Here is an 18146-nt window from a genome sequence, read left to right as displayed (position 1 = left end):
GCTCCCAATCCTGTCTCCTTCCGTCTTTTGGAGTGACCGTACTCTTTCTTTCATCATGGTGTCGCCTACATATAGATGTTCCTTGCTGCCCACAGACTCCCAAGTGGTATCTTATGCTGCCCGTCAGACATACAATAGTGGGTCTGGCCTGGCACTGCCTCCTCACCTGCCTTTCTCGAGAACAACTAAACACTGAGTCTAATAAAGCACTTCAGGAGCCAGATAATTGTTTCAACCTCCAGAACTGGGAGGAAGAGAAGAGACTGTGCCTCTGGACTATGCTGTAAGCACTGTCTCTTTAGGCCTTGGAGATGTGCCCCTCCCAGAGGATTTGGAGAATGTAATCATGGGACTGTCTCCAGCAGTAATCTTTTACCTGTTCCTCATTTCTTGTCTCTCTCCTCATTTAATCCCTTTCTCTACTGCCCCCACCCTCTCCCCTCCCACGGGGTCTGCTGTCTCTCTCCACCAAATTCAGAAGGCTCAGTTCTCAGCAGCCCGCTTCCCCAGCTACTAAACTTGAATCTCAATGACCTCCTGCACAGCGAGAGCGCTATGTCTGGTCTTAGTGCTGCCTGATTACCTTTTGAGGATCCTACAGTGGAGGGTGAGGAGACAAATGGTGGGGATCTTACACTCCTAGATGGAGCTGCTTCTTTCCTGAGGTACCTAAAATGAAACACGTCTCATCAGCAGAAGAATTGTTCTGAAAGCCCCATATGGTGCACATGATAAATCCGTGTCCTTTAGGACCATGAAGAATGAATGGTTATACTACTTAGAAAATTATTTGCTACGAGCATTTACCCACTTCTTGCCCTCGGTTGTATTCACCAATGGACACGCCACTCATCTCTCTTATTACTAAGTTTCCAATTTGCTTTGTGTAATTACTGTTTTTCCCTTCAACTGGGAGCTGAGGAGATGGTGGACTTAAAGTATAATTTTCAGAAGATCTTCCAAAGTGGAGAGCAACATTGGAAGGTCATCGTGTTGAGTATGATGACTTCTTGCTCGACTTTTTTTAGGATTTTTTTTGGGGGGTGGAGGGGGGGTCAGGAGAGATGTCTCTGTGCTGTGCCCAGATGGACAGAATTAGAAGGGAGAGAGGACACTCATCCCAGCTCCCAGGAAAGGCCTCTTCCTAAACCAGGCATCCCTGACCTATCTCTATCCTGGAAAGGCTCCCACTAGGTCTGATGGAGGAAGCTTATGGCTTGTTTCAATACAACAATTCCTCCTATTTTTAATAACCTTACATGTAAGGGTCTCTTTTAGTCTTTGTGACAGCCATTGGACAACGGGTTTGTGAACTGCATTTCACACTGGAGAAGCCGGGTGCTCATTTAATGTGGCCGGGCAAAGTGACCTCACTTGTGAGTGTTCACCCATTCCCTACCCCCATTCAAACTGCTCTCAGAGCTGCTTACTCTCACAGAGTTCCTGGGGGGTGGTGCAGGTTGGGGGTGGGAGGAATTGAAGCAAGAATATAGAATGAGCTGATATTAACATGTGAATGAGTATCATTCCCTATATGCTCCTTGAAGACTATTTCTTTCTTAAAAAATAGATTTTATTTATTTATTTATTTATTTAGAGGGGAAGGGAGGGAGAAAGAGAGGGAGAGAAACATCAGTGTGTGGTTACCTCTCACATGCCCCCCACTGGGGACCTGGCCCGCAACCCAGGCATGTGCCCTAGACTAGGAATGGAACCAGCGACCCTTTGGTTCACAGGCCTGCCCTTAATCCACTGAGCTACACCAGCCAGAGCAAAAACTCTATTTCTTATGTGTTCTAACCTAGGCCTCCAACAGTGTACTGAAGCCATATGTTCTTTTGTATCTAATACCAAAACCAAGTGTGAGGAGGACCACGGTCTAGTCTTTGCTGTGGGCTTTGGCTTACTTCAGTGGTTCAGTCATGGAGGTCACCATTGTGCCTCTTGACTCACTTAGCTTTTGAACCCTTTGGGATTTCCTTCTTTATGTTGGTCTGCTCACCCCTGGCCCCCAGAAGCTTCTCTCCTGACCAGGATATAGGACTGACAAGGTAGATTTTGCTTGCCAGGCCTTTACCTGCCAGGTCCCAGAGAACAATATGAGACTTCCCAGCATTTCCAGAAGTTCCACCATGTGCAGAACAATTCAGCTTGGCCATATGGTACGACTAGCTGAGTTTGCAATAAAGCTAAAGAGCAGTATTTGGAGGTAAAATTCATGTACCCCTAGAAGCACACTATTCTGGTTTCATCTCTCCCATTTTTGTCTTGGGTTGTGGCCTTGTCCAGAAGGCCATACATGTCATGTGGACACTTTCTTGTTGTCACTGGAGAAGAGTAAAAGAGGGATGGTATGTGGACATAGAGTGGTCTTGTGTTCTTTAGAAGCCTCTATTCCTTCTACTTGGCTCTCCAAGAGATCATTTCAGACATTTTGCTAGACAAGACTATGTCTGTCTTCACAAGAGCCACGCGTCTCCATAGTCCCGACTCCAACCTGATGAATTAGATTGAACACACAGGTACTGAGTATGTAATCTCAATCAGCCCTTGTGGTAGGTACACTAGGGATACTAGAACTACCAAAATAAAAACTCTATTCATAGTCACTCAGAGTTTAGTGAAAACATATAAGCATGTACCATGACAGGGATGGATGGGGCCCTGGAGGCACTCAATGAATGGCATGATTACTTCCGACAGAGGAAAATCTCTGTAACCAGTCAGGATAAGTTTGGTTGTGCTGCAGTAATAGGTATTCTCCAAATCTCAATGGCCTACCATACAAGAGTTTATTTCTTGCTCATGCAAATTTTACTGTGGGTCCACATGACTCTCCAGGGCAGCTGTTCTCCATGCAATAGCGCACAATCTGGGCTGCTTTTCCTTCTCAACACACATTTCCATAACCCACCACAGTGGGAGAGAGAGTCCTAGAGTGCTTCTCACTTATGACTAAACTCTCCAGCCCTGCTTCCAGTCATAGATAAAAATGGCAGAACTGATCACATGGCCTCACCCAACTTCAAGGGAGCAGAAAAATATAAAAGTCTTGTGAGCTCAGAAGAGCAGAAGTAGATATGGATGAACATTAGAAAACTTTACCAAATAAGGAAAGGTATAAACTAGACTTCGGAGGATGGGAAATTCTACCATGTTGTGAAGGTTAGAGCAACAGAGTAATTAGGATGATCACTCCACCCAGAATACCACCCTCCTTTCTGACAACAATTGCAATTCCAAATCAAGAGCACCCTTATGGCCCTGGCTGGTGTGGCTTAGTGGATTGATTGCTGGCCTGTGGAATCAAAAGGTCACTGGTTCAATTCCCAGTCAGGTCATATGCCTGGGTTGCAGACCAGGTCCCCAACGAGGGGCACATGAGAGGCAATCACACATTGACGTTTCTCTTCCCTTCTCTTTCTCCCTCCCTTCCCCTCTCTAAAATAAATAAATATTTTTTTAAAAAGAGCACCCTTAGGTTTGACAGTTCACTAGACAGACTTACAGAACTCATTATTATACTCACGGTTATGGATTATGAAGCCTAAAAGATAAGATTTAAAATCAGCCAAGGAAATAAGCACAGGTAAGAGTCTAAGAAAGTACTAAATGTGGAGCGTCAGTGGTCTTGGGAAGTCAGGACAGGGTTACTTTTTCAGCAGCGTTATGTGACAATATGCATGATGGAGTACTGCCAATCAGAGTAGCTCAGTCAAACTCCTAGAGATTTGACTGGGGCTCTGTCACTGGCCCTGTGGCTGACCTCAGTCTCCAGTCTCCTCAGGAACTAATGTGATACCAGATAAACCACAGCCCACACCCTAAATCACATTGTTGGTACGGCCAAAACCTTACCCTAAATCACTCCTATCGAATATGACATTCCAAGGGCTTACAGATTACCTCCCAGAAGCTGAGAGCAAAGGTTAGAGTTCTCCTAGGGCAAGGATATATATATATATATATATATATATATATATATATATTTTTTTTTTTTACCACACACATGTATAGGCATGGGGCAGAGGGTGGGAAGAGAAATAGAGGGTATTCCAAGTGGGAGAAATAGCATGACTAAAATACTGATAGGCCAGATTAAGTAAAAAGCTCTGTATATCGCTTTGTACTCATTAATTTATTAATCCAACAAATATGTACTTGTGTGTCTAACCACTTCCACTATCTGGACTACAGAGGTCAACAAATTAGACACCGTTTCTACTTACATGGTGCTTATGGAGTGGTGAGTCACCTTCAAGTACAAATTCCTCTCTAAGTGTGTATTCTTGGGATTACAGAAGTGAGCTTCTAAGCTCTGGTAGCAAGCCAACCACAAGTGTATAGCTTCAGCCAGAACCCTCCTAAATGTCTATGCCCTTGGTCACTAGATTTCATGCCCTCTGTTTTCCGTTCAACATTAGCTAAGGTGACCCACACTCATTTCCAGCCCCGTATCTATAGGCATATACTTTCCCCCATTTCATGTGCTAAACAACAGGATCAACACCAAATCCTTTCGGTCATTGATAAATACTAGCTCAAATTGATGGAGCGCCTGCTAATGTACTGAGCTCTGTGATGGGTTCCTCACCGGAACCCTAAGGGGTAGGTGTGAATATTTTTCTCATTTTTCTGATGACAAAGGTAAGGATCAGGGTCACACAGTTAGTGAATGAGCTGGGCTTGAAACTCAGACCTGCCCTGTGTGAACTTCTTATGTCATGGGGCCATCCATTCCTAGAGCAACACGGCAGTAAACCAGGCACCCAGAAAGTATTGAATATGTTAGAGCTGACGATAATACAGATGAGGATGCATGCCTACATCACAGCAGAGGCTTTTGGTCTTCCACCCACTTCCCCTTCTGATTTCTGTGGACAGCAACCTGACTTTCAATAGCTAGCACCTGCGTCTTTGTTGGAGGGCTGTTCTCAGGCTGTGAGAACCCACTTTGCTCTGAATACATATGGCAGGCCAGAAGTGCCTGGGAATTACTGCCTGCTGTGCCCTGCAGGGGAGTAGCTCTTAAACAATGACTGATGGGGGAGGGATGTAAATGTCCTGGTTCCCTTGCCCCCCCCCCCCCCCCCCCCCCCCCTNCCCCCCCCCGCCCCGTATGATCATTCAAAATCTGCAAGCTGCTGGAAGGCAAGGAGAACTGGCTGGAGTCTGGGGGTGCAGAACATGGCTTCCTGTGTTCTGGGACCACCAGTGGCTGCTAGCCCGACGTACAGGAACGTCAACTACGGTGTGGACTTCCGGGCCAGCTTGGGGTCTGACGGGGTCTCTGGCTCCTTCAGCTGCACCAGCACCAGATCCTTCTGCAAGACAGTGGTTGTGAGGAAGATTGAGACCGGAGATGGGAAGCTGATGTCTGAGTCATTTGATGTGGTCCCGCCCGAGTGAACGACCACTGCGGTCCCTCCTGTCCTCTGGGCGTGCGGGAAAGGAGCTGTGTAGGGGGCGGGGGGGCGGGGGGGCACAGGGGACCCACCTGAGGCTGCAACTCAGTCCTCAGCTCAGCCTTCGGGTGGAGGAGTTTCCTGCCTGGGGGACCAGTGCCTCTTACTCAGGCCCCCAACTAAAAGCCAAATGAACTGGGGTTTTTTTCCCTCCCCGAAATAACGTCTCAGCTGGCTCTGCCCAAAACAAACACCCCCTACCACATGCCTGTTGCTACTTGCCAATTACTCCCCTAGAATCTGTATCTCCATAGCCCCTCCAGCTGTCTGGGTGCTTTTGTCTCGGTCCGTCCCTACCGGGCTGGCTATGGCAGACTATGCTACCCATTTGCCCCCAGTCCTCACCTTCTGAGCACACAGTAACCTCCTGCCTCGGAAGGCCTGAAGTCAGCTCCAGAACTGTTCTCCTTCGGGAACACTCGCGCTGACGTGTACGCTTCCTCTCCTTGCCTGAAGAACCCCCCACATCCTTCCCGGATACGGTCCGAAACTCAGGCCAAGAAGAAATCAGCCTGGGGGAGGGAACTGGTGGGCTCCTGAAAGGAGGAAAGGGAAATGCAGCTCTGGCAGGTGCTCCCTCCCAACCGCACTGAGGCGCTTAGCCCCGGGGCCATCAGTCGATTAGGGGCGCTCTCCTGGATAGCTGCACTAGCCTCCTCTGGGCTCTTCCACGCACTCCTCCAGGCTCCCTTTCCTGGTTCCTCCCTCCTTCCCATCCTCTCCCCCTGTTGTCCCGAACTTCCTCCCTCCAGAGACAAACTTTGCCGCCTCCTCTCAACACAGTGGCAGAAAGTTGCGAGCGCCGCAGAGAAGCTAAGCGGTACCTGTGCCGGCGCCGACTTCCCCAGTCGCAGGTTCGGTGTACGGGTGTCCTGAACCCCGACACCTTACTTGCCACCAAAGGTTCAGAGGGAATCGTGGGCCTGGGAGGAGACAGAGTGTTAGGCAGAGAGCGAGAGTCCCTGCGAGACTGCCTAGGCTGTGTTCCTCATGGAATAGCTCGGTATCTCCGAGGCCCTAGGACGGGTCTCAGGGGAAGAGGGCGGCCCTGCGCTGAGACAGTAGCAAGGGAGGGGGCCGGGAAGAGGCGGTAGGGTCAGAATTCAGAGGTAAGAAGTCAGAAGACAGAGTTTAGATCTTTTACCTTAAACCCTTGACCTCCCCCCCCCCTTCCCCGCCCTTTCCCTGCCTTTTTCGTCGGAACGAGGAGCGAAAGGACTCAGAGGGAAGCAAGAGTGCGCAGTGCACTCTGTGCCCCAAGATGTTTGCGCCCCGTCATGGCCATGGTGCCCTGGCTGTCTTGGCTTTCCGCTTCCTGATCACCCTGCTCTGGACTCCAGGTAAGCAATGGGGCGCCTCACAGGTCACAGGGCGCTGAGTGGAGTCCTGGTGCTCCAACCTGGCAGCTCACCTGGGGGGAGTCAGGTCTGGAATGCCACAAACAGAATGAGACATTTTTACTGGCCTGTGGCCTGCCGAACGGACCTCTGAGCCCAGACCCGCAGCTATCTATGGCTGGAAGCTACCGTCGTCAGCGAAGGGCCAGCGAAGAGAAAGGCCGGGATGCAGGGGACTGAGAGCCCCAAGGGAGAGGGTGGCCAAGCCTGTGACAGGGAATTTTTATGTGTAATGATTGGTAGCCATTACCTTATTTTCCTAACAGAGAACAACACACTTGCTGCAAAAGATCTCGAAAATTCCCCCCTGAGAGTGATATCTTCATTTCTTCTAGGCTGGGGACCACTGCCTCTCCCCTCTGTTTTACAGCCACAATTCCCGTGGGTGGGCACTGATCTCTCTGCAAAGCCTCTGCGCAGAGCGCAAACTGTATCCCCAAGATTCAGTCCATACATTTTGGGGAACTGAGCAATTGAAAGAAAAAGACACGTTTGTAGTCTTTCTCTGACTTTAGAGGGTACTACCAGAAACGGATGGAACAAAGGATTCAATTTGGTTTCTTTTTTGGATGTAGTTTTTCAAATGTATTGTCATTTATAACTGTTGAAGATTTGCTTGTCTCAGTATTTTAACAAACATTTTATTTATTTATGCTCAGAGTGAGGGGAGGGAGAACTAGAGGGAGAGAAATATCGATGTGAGAGAAACATCGATGGATTGCCTCTCGCAGGCGCCGGGACCGGGGACTGAACCTGCAGCCCAGGCATGCGCCTTCACCGGACACTCGTCTACCCTTCACTTTGCAGAACGGTTCCCAACAACTGAGCTACAACTAGTCAGGGCAGTCCCCGTTATTTTTCTAAGATGTATTTTTAAAAACTCAGCAGAACAGCAGAACAAAACCAAACAAAAACCAAGAAAGGCCCAAGTGGGCCGAGCAGTCACTGGGTCAGCCTTTGCACTTTCTTGATAAGGAAAGGCAGGTGGGTTGACCCTCCAGTAGATGGCGCCTGCTGACTCGGATAGTGATTGCCTTTCCAGCCTGTAAACCCTAGGGTCCTCAACCTTTTGGCAGAGGGCCAAAAGCTGGGGGCGGGGGTTGGGGGAGAGGGAACTGCTAGCGGGGCTGTAAGCTGCAGCTGTCGCTGCCTTTGCTGGAGTCTGGAGGTGGCTTGCTTTGTTACCTTTAGAGCACTTGAGCCTCTAATGTATTTAGAAAATCTCAGAGCCACACTTTCCGCCCACGGCCCCCCAGGCGATTCCCAATGTGGGCTACCTGTACACAAGGCCGTGGGCACGAGGCACAGCTGGAAAATCTTAATAGCTTTTAGTTGCCACCTTCATTTTCCTCCATCACCTAGTTTTCTGTTCTTAGAATTTCAATGGCGTTTCTCATCCTTTCCAGGCTTTGTGTGGAATCTAACCTCTGCATCGCCAGTAAGAATCTGGAGTTGTACTGGATACTCTTGGTCAAATTATTTAAACTCTTTGGACCTCTAAAGGTCCATTGTGATCATTCATTCCAACATAATGGGAGTGACAGTACCTCACGTGTTGGTCACATAACAACTCTCTTCTCAAAGAGGAGCGGGTATCTGAACAACTGCTCTCTGGTCTTACACATACCCTGTGTCCCCTTCTCTCTGAGCCTCAGTTCTTTAACTGTAAATGGGAGGAACAAACATGTGTTTGGCTTCCATCTTCTTTGTCAAGGAGAAAGACAATACCAGAGCAGAAAAAGTAAATGAGATATTGGTAGGAAGGAGATAACATTTGCCATGGATTACAGATGGAATGTGAGCACCTTACTGCTGGAATTGGGTGTCGGTCTGCCAGCTGGAAGAATAGCTTCACTGGGCACTGAGAGTACCAGCGGATGCTAACTATCCACACTAAATCACTAGGAATAGTCACTGAGTAGTCAGAGATGTCCCACGTCTAGAGATGGCTAGTTGTAGTCCTGTATTTCAAAAAGAAGAAGTATTACAAAACTTGTGTTCTTGATGTTGCTCTTTGCAAGAATCTAGGATGAATTATTTACAAGTTTATTTCCTTAGCTTTTAGGAGAGGAATGCATAATCATTAGCCCTGATGTTGGTTCCTTGAAGACAGGACTTGGCAGCATTATGCAGTGTCTTCTTGCAATAGGATTTCTGGAATGGAAAAAAGGGGGGATGGAATGCCGGAGAAATGGAATACGAGGGTCTCCTAAGGAATTCAGCGAAGTGTCTTCCTGTAAGAGAAATGTAGAGATTAAACTTAGGGGATTTGTCAATGTTTGGAATGGCCTTGAAAATACTGGGTAAAGGGCACTCATAAAATATATTTTTAGAGTGGATGTGTGTCTGGAGGACAATTTCTGAAGAAGGAAAAACACTAGGCTTTGGCTTCGGCTTCATTCTCTTCAGTAATTTTGTGCTTGTGTAGAGGACAATATTGGTGGCATAGTAAGCAAACATTCAAATCAAAAGAAGGAACATATAGACAGGTATAGACTGGGGATTCAAAAGGGCAGTATGAATTGTAATAAACATAGATGTAAGCTTGTAACTTTGGGTGCTCCTCTCCCCAAAACAAGGAAAAGGGGAAATAAAACCTTTAAGGAAATGAATTGGGAAGACATGGCTTATAGATACATATTTGCGAAAAAGACAAAAGATAAGGATTTTCTAAACTTTTAATTTTTTTAGTGTTTATGCTATTACAGTTGTTCCTGCTTTTCTCTCTTTGCCCCCCTCCACGCAGCCCTGCCCTCTCCCCTCTCCAGGTGAATCCCCATATTGCTGTCCGTGTCCATGGGTTAAGCACAAATATTCCTTTGGATTTTTTGCACCTATATTGTACTGTTGACATAATGAACTCAAAGGCAAATAAAACACGTATTCTGATTATAGATGACCTTAACCTAGTATTCAGGCCCAGAAAGACCCAGAAAGATTCCACTCTGTTCTTCACTGGTCAGACTATGCTCGGTATATTGCAGCCTGCCTTTGGGCTCCATGTTTGCAGAGGGACGCTGACTGGCTGCTGTGCTTTCATAAGAGGCTCAATAGGATAGAAAGGGCCCTTGACATGTTGTCAGGTAAGGAACAAACAATACAGGGACATGTAGCTAGGAGAAGAAAAGAGCCTTTGAGATGGGGGAGGGTGGGTGTATAGAACCTGCTTGCAAGTGTTTGAAGGTACATTTTCTACCATTTCTGCTGCTGCAAATAAAGTGGGTTAATTTGGAGGCCAGAGAGTCATGTGTTGTTGTCCACCCACCCCCACTTGTCACTGAAAATATGCAAAAAGGAGTAAGCATTACAAGCATAAAGTTACCCCCTCTTTCCTGTGGTAGTCTTGTGGATATTTGAAGACATCTCACTGCTCTGGGCTAAGCTAGCCCAGGTCCTTCCATACTTTTTCCCATAACATGGCTCTAAATCCCTTCTCTGTGTCACGCAATCTTTTTCTGGACAGAATACAGGGGTTGGCAAAAGTCGGTCACAGGCTTAATACAAATAAAACACAAAGTACTCAATAAACAATTATACAACAATGAGCTCTGTTTCATGTACTCACAACTGTAAACCTACTTTTACCTGCCCCTGTATATTTATGGCTTTAATTAAATTAGGGACAAGAGGCTCCAGCTGGGGAAACAAATCTTTATTATCTGGTGAAATTATCAGTCCACACTAAAATGATGGGCCAAAGACAGATCTTGAAGAAGCTTTGTGGGGCCTCAAATAGATTTCCTATGTGTTATTTTAAGGATTTTGTGATCCCAGGATACAGCATTTGTTGCGTATACATAGAGTTGAAGTTCATTAAAGATCTAAGGCAGAAGAGACGTTGCTAAGTAAAACTAGCTGAAACATGATCATAGCAGTTTTATGAGTGTCATGAGCGTCTGTTCGTGATATAGTCTTTCCTATAAGTCAGCCGGACAACTGCCTGGCTTGCTGCGCCAAGCAGCCCGGCACCAAGGAGTAGACGAGAGTCACACACAGTAACCCTGTTATTCACTCAGCTCTTATTGAGTGCTGGGTCACTCACAGCAGAACATTAACACACATTAGTATCCCACTCACACTCTAACAACCTAAGAATTATAATACACACACAGCAATCAATGGGGGATAATGAACCCAAGTCCCAGAGTGTCAGCCTGCAGGTCCAGGACACAGCACAGTGGGCAAAGGAATCGTCAGCAGCTTGCAAGGACAGATCTCTGGAGCCAGGTGGGCAGCAGGGCAGACGAAGTCCCCAGTCCAGCAGGGCAGAGCCTCCAGCGCCTGATGCCAAGGGAGGTCAGCTTGGTGTGGAGCAGCCCTCTGGGGTGTGGAGCTCGGCTGTCTCAGAAGTGGTCTGGAGCCTGCCTCGGTTATACCTTGAGAGTGGTGTGCTCCACCCTTCTGGGTCTTTTCGATAAATGTCTTGGCAGCCCTGACGCCAACTGTGGAATTTTCCCAGGAACCTATGGGTGGTACATGGCTGTTCTGCTTGATATCTCTGATGTTAAGTATGAACTTTCCCCAGGACCACTATGGGTGGTCCTGCTCTGCAGACACAGCTGTTCTGCAGATATCTTAGGTGTGTCTCCTTGCCAGATGTGTCTGCTCTGACTTAGGTAGTTTCCATCTTGAACCAAAGTGTCAGGGCTGGTTGGCAACCATCTTGGTTGCCATGAGGGACTCCATTTTGTTTTATATACTTTATGCTATCTTCATCAGACCAATGCCATTGTATTGGTCCTATTTTCCACAATGGGAGAAAAACTGTGGTGCCTCCAAGGGAAGGATACCACCATGTACCTGTCTCTGTGCCATTTTAAAAAGCCAATGTGGGAGTTAGCTGGTCCTCCAAGGTAGGTGTTATCTTCATGGGGGTACCCTGAACCATATGAATCATGGTGGCTCAGACACCAATCTCCAGTTGGGAATCTTTTAAAGATTCTTTTCAAGTATTTTCTACCAGTGAACCTAATGGCCCTCTTATCAAAGTGAAAAACAGCTGGAATATTTACAATTAAGCTCTTGGACTTCTTTCCTTTTGTTTAGGGCTACAAAGGGACAGCACACTGAGTCTCTGAAGGGTAGGCGGAGTGAGAGAAGAGGCTTGGTGATTGGTATGGTGAGGGGGTCAAGGTTCATTGTATCTTCCTTGTACTTGGTTGTTTAGACTCTCTGTTTCAAAGTCTTTCACCAACTTTGTAGAGGTTCCCTCCACTTCTACCAGGTGCCCTGCTATCCTCCATCTCTGCCTTTCTCTGAAATGGAGCTGGCATGGTGCACACACTTCTCTGAAGTCCACGCATCTTGGATGCAAAGCCAGCTTCGTGGATTAGGCTAAGTGTGTGGCCATCAGGTGACACTGGTGAACATGTGCTGCTGGCCTCTAGGGTTTCAGGGATGGGCATGAGATGGAGGCCAGGTGAGTCAGGATTTGATCTCTCTCTACCTGCACCCCTTCAACCAGAGAAGCTCTGCTCTTATTTATTCGATATATTGAGTTGAGAGTAGAGCTTACTTTAGAATGATGATCCATGAGAGTCCATGGCTCTCAGACGTCATTTCCAGAGAACTGGAAATGTTGAAGGAGCAGAAAATCTTAGGGCGTTAACCCTGCCTTTCCCTTTTCTAAGTGGATAATATCATCTATCTGAGGGACCTGGGCTCAGTCCTTTCAAATAGGAAGGTTCCAATAGATCGACTTGGCATTGAAAGAGCCACCAATGTTCCTGCAACAATCTAGGAGTCAAACATTTGCTCTGGAATCCTGAGATCAAATATTTGGATTCCTTGTCCCACCTGTAGAATCACATGGCCACAGATGGTCAGAGCTGGAAGACTATTCTTAGGGTGACCATCCATCCCAGTTTGCCCAGTGTCACCTGTTGTCACAGACTTACTGTTAGTGGTTTCTCAGGTTTGATGTTACATTATACGGTCATGCCAATTGGAAGCCCACTTGTCCCACCCTCTGGGGTTATAGTTAGGAAACTGGGGGCCTAGCGGGGAGCAGAGACTTGCCCAAAGTCACACAGCAACTTATTGGCATATCTGGAAATCTGAGATTTACAGAATGTCAGTCTGTGAGATTCAATGACTAGAATTATATCCCTGATATTTAGTATGGTGGCATTGATCCAGTAAAATGAGAATTTCCTTTTAATTGGTTTTAAAGGATATCCCAACAGGCATTCACACCTCTAGTTCTCAATACTGTGCCATGTATTCCTCAGGCTCAGTCTGAGCTTGTGTGGTTTCCTAGTTGTACTTTTCCAAAGATTGCTTGAACAAAGACATAGGCAAAGGGCTCTCCGACTCCTGCTTATGGGATTTCTCAAAGGATTAAATAGGGGGAGAATTTCTTGATGCTGGCAGCACCCATGTATCTGGTGACCATACTGGTCTCTCTCCAATAGAGGCTGCATTTCCCCACTTTTGTGTGGAGCCCCTGCTCCCTGTCTGGTGAGATGAGCTATTTCTTAAAAAAAAAAAAAAAACATTTTATTTATTTATTTATTTTTAAAGATTTTATTTATTTAGCTTTAGAGGGGAAGGGATGGACAGGAGAGAAATATCAATGTATGGCAGGAGAGAAATATCAATGTATGGTTGCCTCTCATGCGTCCCCTGCTGAGATCTGGCCAACAACTCAGGCATGTGCCCTGACTGGGAATAGAGCCTCGATCGTGTGGTTCGCAGGCCCGCGCTCAATCCACTGAGCTATACCAGCAAGGGCTATTTATTTATTTTGAGAGAGAGAGAAAGGGAAGGAGAAAGAGTGGGAGAGAAACATCAATGTGTGGTTGCTTCTCATGTGCCCCCCACTGGGCACCTGGTCCGCAACCCAGGCATGTGCCCTGACTGGGTATCGAACTGGCAACCCCTTGCTTCATGCGCCCGCACTCAATCCACTGAGCCACACCAGCCAGGACAAGATGAGCTATTTCTTATCAGCCTTTTGAAACAATAGGCTCTCCCTCCTAGAGGGAAGAGACGTGAAAAGCATTTAAAACCTGACCCTTCTTTTATGTAACTCCTATATTACCTTCTTGCCAGGTAGTTGTCCAGTTTCTGTTTGTACATCATTAGCTTAGGCTGTATATCACTCCATCTTAAGGAAACTCTGACTGTTAAAAGATATTCCTTATGTTCAATTTAGACCATGTCTTTCTGGGGCTACTATCCATTAATCCTAAAATGGAAAGCCCTACTTTGGACCATGCAGAACATAATTGGCCTCACTTTCCCCATAATATTTCCACAGAGACCTGAGTACAAAAGGAAGTTAACATTTATTTAGTGTTTACTATATGCCAGGTACTATTTTAAACACTTTACCTTATTTTCATTGAATTTATTGGGGTGACATTGGTTAATAAGATTATATAGATTTTGAGAGTACATTTCCATGACTCATCACCTGTGTATTGTATTGTGTGTTCGCCACCAAATGTCAAATCTTCCTTCACCATATATTTGACCCTCTTTACCCTTTAGTATCCCCTCAGCCCCCTTCTCTCTGGTAACCGCCATTCTATTGTCCTTGTCTATGAGTTTTTGTTTATTTCTTTTTTTTGTTCACTTGTTGCTTTCAGTTTTAGCTCCCACATGGGAGTGAAACCATATGGTTCTTGACTTTTTCTGTCTGACATATTTGGCCTGCCATGATATTTTCAAGGTCCACCCATGTTGTTGCAAATGGCAGTATTTTATCTTTTTTATGGCTAAGTAGTATTCCACTATATATATGGACCGTATCTTCTTTATCCAGTCATCTATTGAGGGACACTTCGATTTTCTTCATGTTTTGGCCACTGTGAAGAATGCAAACATAGGGGTGCATGAATCATTGCAAATAAATTAAAAACTTTACCTTATTAGCTCACTTAATCCTCACAATAATTTCTTAGGGAAGTATTATTAGTCTCCTTATTATATATTGAGAAACTGGGACACAAAGGAGCAGAGTGACTTGCCAAAGACACACAGCTTGTGAGTGGCAGGCATAGATGGAACTGAAGCAGCCTAGCTCATGTACTTGACCATGCTCCAAGTTTTGTCTGTAATGACTGGACAGCACTATTGGAAGGGTGTCTCTTGGTCCTCCTCACTACCTTGAGACTCTTCATCACCTTGCTTTTCTTGTTTCTAATAAATTGAGTGGGGAAACTCAATTGGATCTCACCTCCTCCTGCCGCAATAATTAACAGTAAAGCCTTTTTCAGGGGAAGGAGACTTTCAAAGCTGTGGCTGGCCCACCATCGCAGTGGACAGAGGACAGGGTCAACAAGTGGAGAAGTTCCTTACCTCTGAGAGGTGAACTTGTGGCTCTTTGTTATTCCCATGGCTCTCGCCAACCTCAGGACAGTCGCTGGCCATAGACAGATCCAAATTTGGCCCCAGTCTGTCTGGCACCTCTGGATGGGAAGGAAATCCATGCATGTTAGGTCTATTTTGAGATCCTACCCACTTTAGCTTTGCTTCTCCAGATAGGTTTCCTTAGATCTTCCTGTGTTCTTTCAGGACTGTGGGAAAGACACTGTCAAGGAAGTCAACGAGGATGTTTGCCCACGATCAGAGATTGTTTAGGAAAAAGGGTCAAGGTGGTTTGACCCTCGTACTCTGACCAGTTTTATCTCTCTCTCTTTCTCTTCCTGTCTCCTAATTCCCTCCAGTGCTTCTTAGTTTCCTTCTGTTTCCATTCTTTTCCTGCAAACACTTTTCAGGCACTCCCTTCATCCAGGCCGTGTTCATGGTACTAAGAGTGCTGTTTGGAGATCCACATACCCTGACACTGCGCCTAGCTTTGCCGCACACACATGCGTCCTGTTTGTGGGGTGTGGGAGTGTCTGCTGGCCAGTCTGAACCTCAGTCTCCTCATCTTTAAAGTGGGAGGATTGGGAGACAGTCTTTGAAGTGTTCTGCCACTTTGAAGCATTGGGTTCCCCTCCATTACACTCTCCCTCCTCTGTATCTCGTTTTTAAAATTATTTTATTGTTGTTCAATTACAGTTGTCTGCATTTCCACCCCCCCACTCTCCCCTACCCCAGCCATCCCCACCTCTGTCCCCCTTGGTTTTGTCCATGTGTCTTTCATAGCAGTTCCTGAGAACCCTTACCTCCACTGTCCCCTCCCCTCTCCCCTCTGGTTACTGTCAGATTGTTCTTAATTTCAATGTCGCTGGTTATATTTTGTTTGTTTGTTTTGTTGATTATGTTCCAGTTAAAGGTGAGATCATGTGGTGTTTGTCCCTCACCGCCTGGCTTATTTCACCTAGCACAATGCCTCCTCTGTATCTTTTAGTGTTCTCTTATCCACCACCCCCCTTTTTTCTTCCCCTGGATTTCCAGTGTTGTAATAAGAAAACACCATCCACTTGGGGATCCAAATTGAGGATTTATCCAATGTTCATGGGTGGAGACAATTTCAAGCAGACACAGAGGGAGTTGCGATAGTTTATTTTATTAGGAGAAAAAATGACTTATTGGCATCAAGGATGCTAGATTATAAGAATGTAAAATGGTAGAAACTAAAAGTGGTAGTGTTATATGAGTAAATGTAAGATTTTTAAGCAGACGTAAAAAATGAAAACTTTTCTCAGATACAGAAATGATGGAGACCTTTATTAGAAATGGATTTAATAGTATGTGGAGTTCTTTTCCTATGTCATGTTAGGGATGAGGTAGGGGGTATATTTATTTCTCATTTTCCTAAACAATCGGTGAAATGGCTGGAAATGGAGTATCACAATGTGATACATTTGTTTAGGATAACTTGATTCTCCAAAAAAATGCAAATTCACCACAGGCGTTTCCGTATTTGCTTCATCTTTTTTGGCTTTTGAAACTCAATTTTATCTGAGGTAACTTTAAACATATAGGTTGATAAGTTTGGACAGATGTGTACACTCAAATAGCCACCACCACCACAATCAAGATATAAATGACTTTCATCATTCCAGAAAGTTTCTTTGTGGACTTTTATAGTCAGTTTCCTCTTTCACCCCTGGCCCACTGATGTGTGTTGTCTCTACAGCATAGTTTTGCCTATTCTAGAATGTCATGTAAATGAAATCATAAAGTACCTATTATTTTGTGTCTGGCTTCGTCTGCTAAGGAGTTTTTATTTCTTTGTTCGAAAACACGTTTGTTTTGATTATTGTGGTAAAAAACATAGTAAAATTTAGCACGGTAACCATTTTTAAGTGTGTATTACATTCATGTTTGCAACATGTACCTTGTGATCTCTAGAATTTTTTTATCTTGCAAAACTGAAACAAGTCTCAATTTCCTTCCCCTACCTGCCCCTAGTAGCCATATTGCACTTTGTATTTCTGTGGGTTTGACTATGTTACATACTTTATAGAAGTGCAATGAGTCGATATTTGGCATTCTGTGATTGGCTTATTTCAAGTAGCATCATGTCCTCAAGGTTCATCTATGTGGTAGGTTATGACAGAAACTTTTTCTATTTTTAATTTTGATTTTGAATGAATGTGATCTTTGTATTAATTAAAATCCCTTAAAACAGGCCACAGAAGTTTGAGAAAACTAACTGTAAAGTTGCACGGTGAGGTCTGCAGATTTTTGTCTGTGTTCCCTGTCGTCTGGAATGCTAACGTCAGAACACACTTGATAGCAGTGACCAGGAGTTGTTTGTTAACCTACTTGCCAAACATGACGTAACCTTGTCCTTGTCCTTGTGAACTTTATTTTTGTTGTCCACACTATTACAGACGTCTCTATGCCCCCCACCTTTGCCAACCTGTCCCCCAGTCCCTGCCCCCTTCCCTCAGGCCATCATCACACTGTTGTCCCTGTCAGTGGATTATGCATATCTGTTCTCTGCCTAATCCCTTCCCTTTCTTTCACCTAGTCCTCCCTCTTCTCTGCCCTCTGACAGCTGACTGAATTTTTGAAAATTGAAGCATAATTGACACACAATATCTGGTGTGTCTCGGGTATACAGTGACTTGATATATGTGTGTATTATGAAATGATCATGACAATAATTCTAGTTACCATCTGTCATCACATGACATTATTATAATATTACTGAATGTGTTCCTATGCTGTACATTGTATCCTCATGATTTATTTATTTTATAACTGGAATGTATAATCTCCTTTATTTCACCCACCCAACCCCTCCCCTTCTGGTAACCACTAGTTTGTTTCTTGTATCTATAAATATGTTTCTGTTTTGTTTTGTTTTTTTTTAGATAAGGTCTTTTTTAATTGTATTTTTTCCATCATCATTTATCTCCCTTATACCCTTCTCTTCCTT

The 18146-nt window shown here is 45.3% G+C and overlaps 1 protein-coding gene across 1 annotated transcript in view; it reads left to right on the top strand.

Moving 5' to 3' along the window:
• Positions 1-6002: 6002 nt before the first annotated feature.
• LOC118986919 (vascular endothelial growth factor receptor kdr-like) overlaps positions 6003-18146 on the top strand; it is a 163915-nt gene continuing 151771 nt past the window's right edge. The window contains exon 1 of the mRNA XM_037045971.1: positions 6003-6805. Coding sequence (XP_036901866.1) covers positions 6727-6805 — 79 coding nt within the window. The 5' untranslated portion in view covers positions 6003-6726. The remainder of the gene's footprint in view (positions 6806-18146) is intronic.

This window comes from Sturnira hondurensis, unplaced genomic scaffold (assembly GCF_014824575.4).
Source record: "Sturnira hondurensis isolate 20B ecotype Veracruz unplaced genomic scaffold, ASM1482457v3 Scaffold0004711, whole genome shotgun sequence".
Lineage (NCBI taxonomy): Eukaryota > Metazoa > Chordata > Mammalia > Chiroptera > Phyllostomidae > Sturnira > Sturnira hondurensis.
Note: the sequence above shows the minus strand (reverse complement) of the source record. Positions and strands in the feature narration are given on the sequence as shown.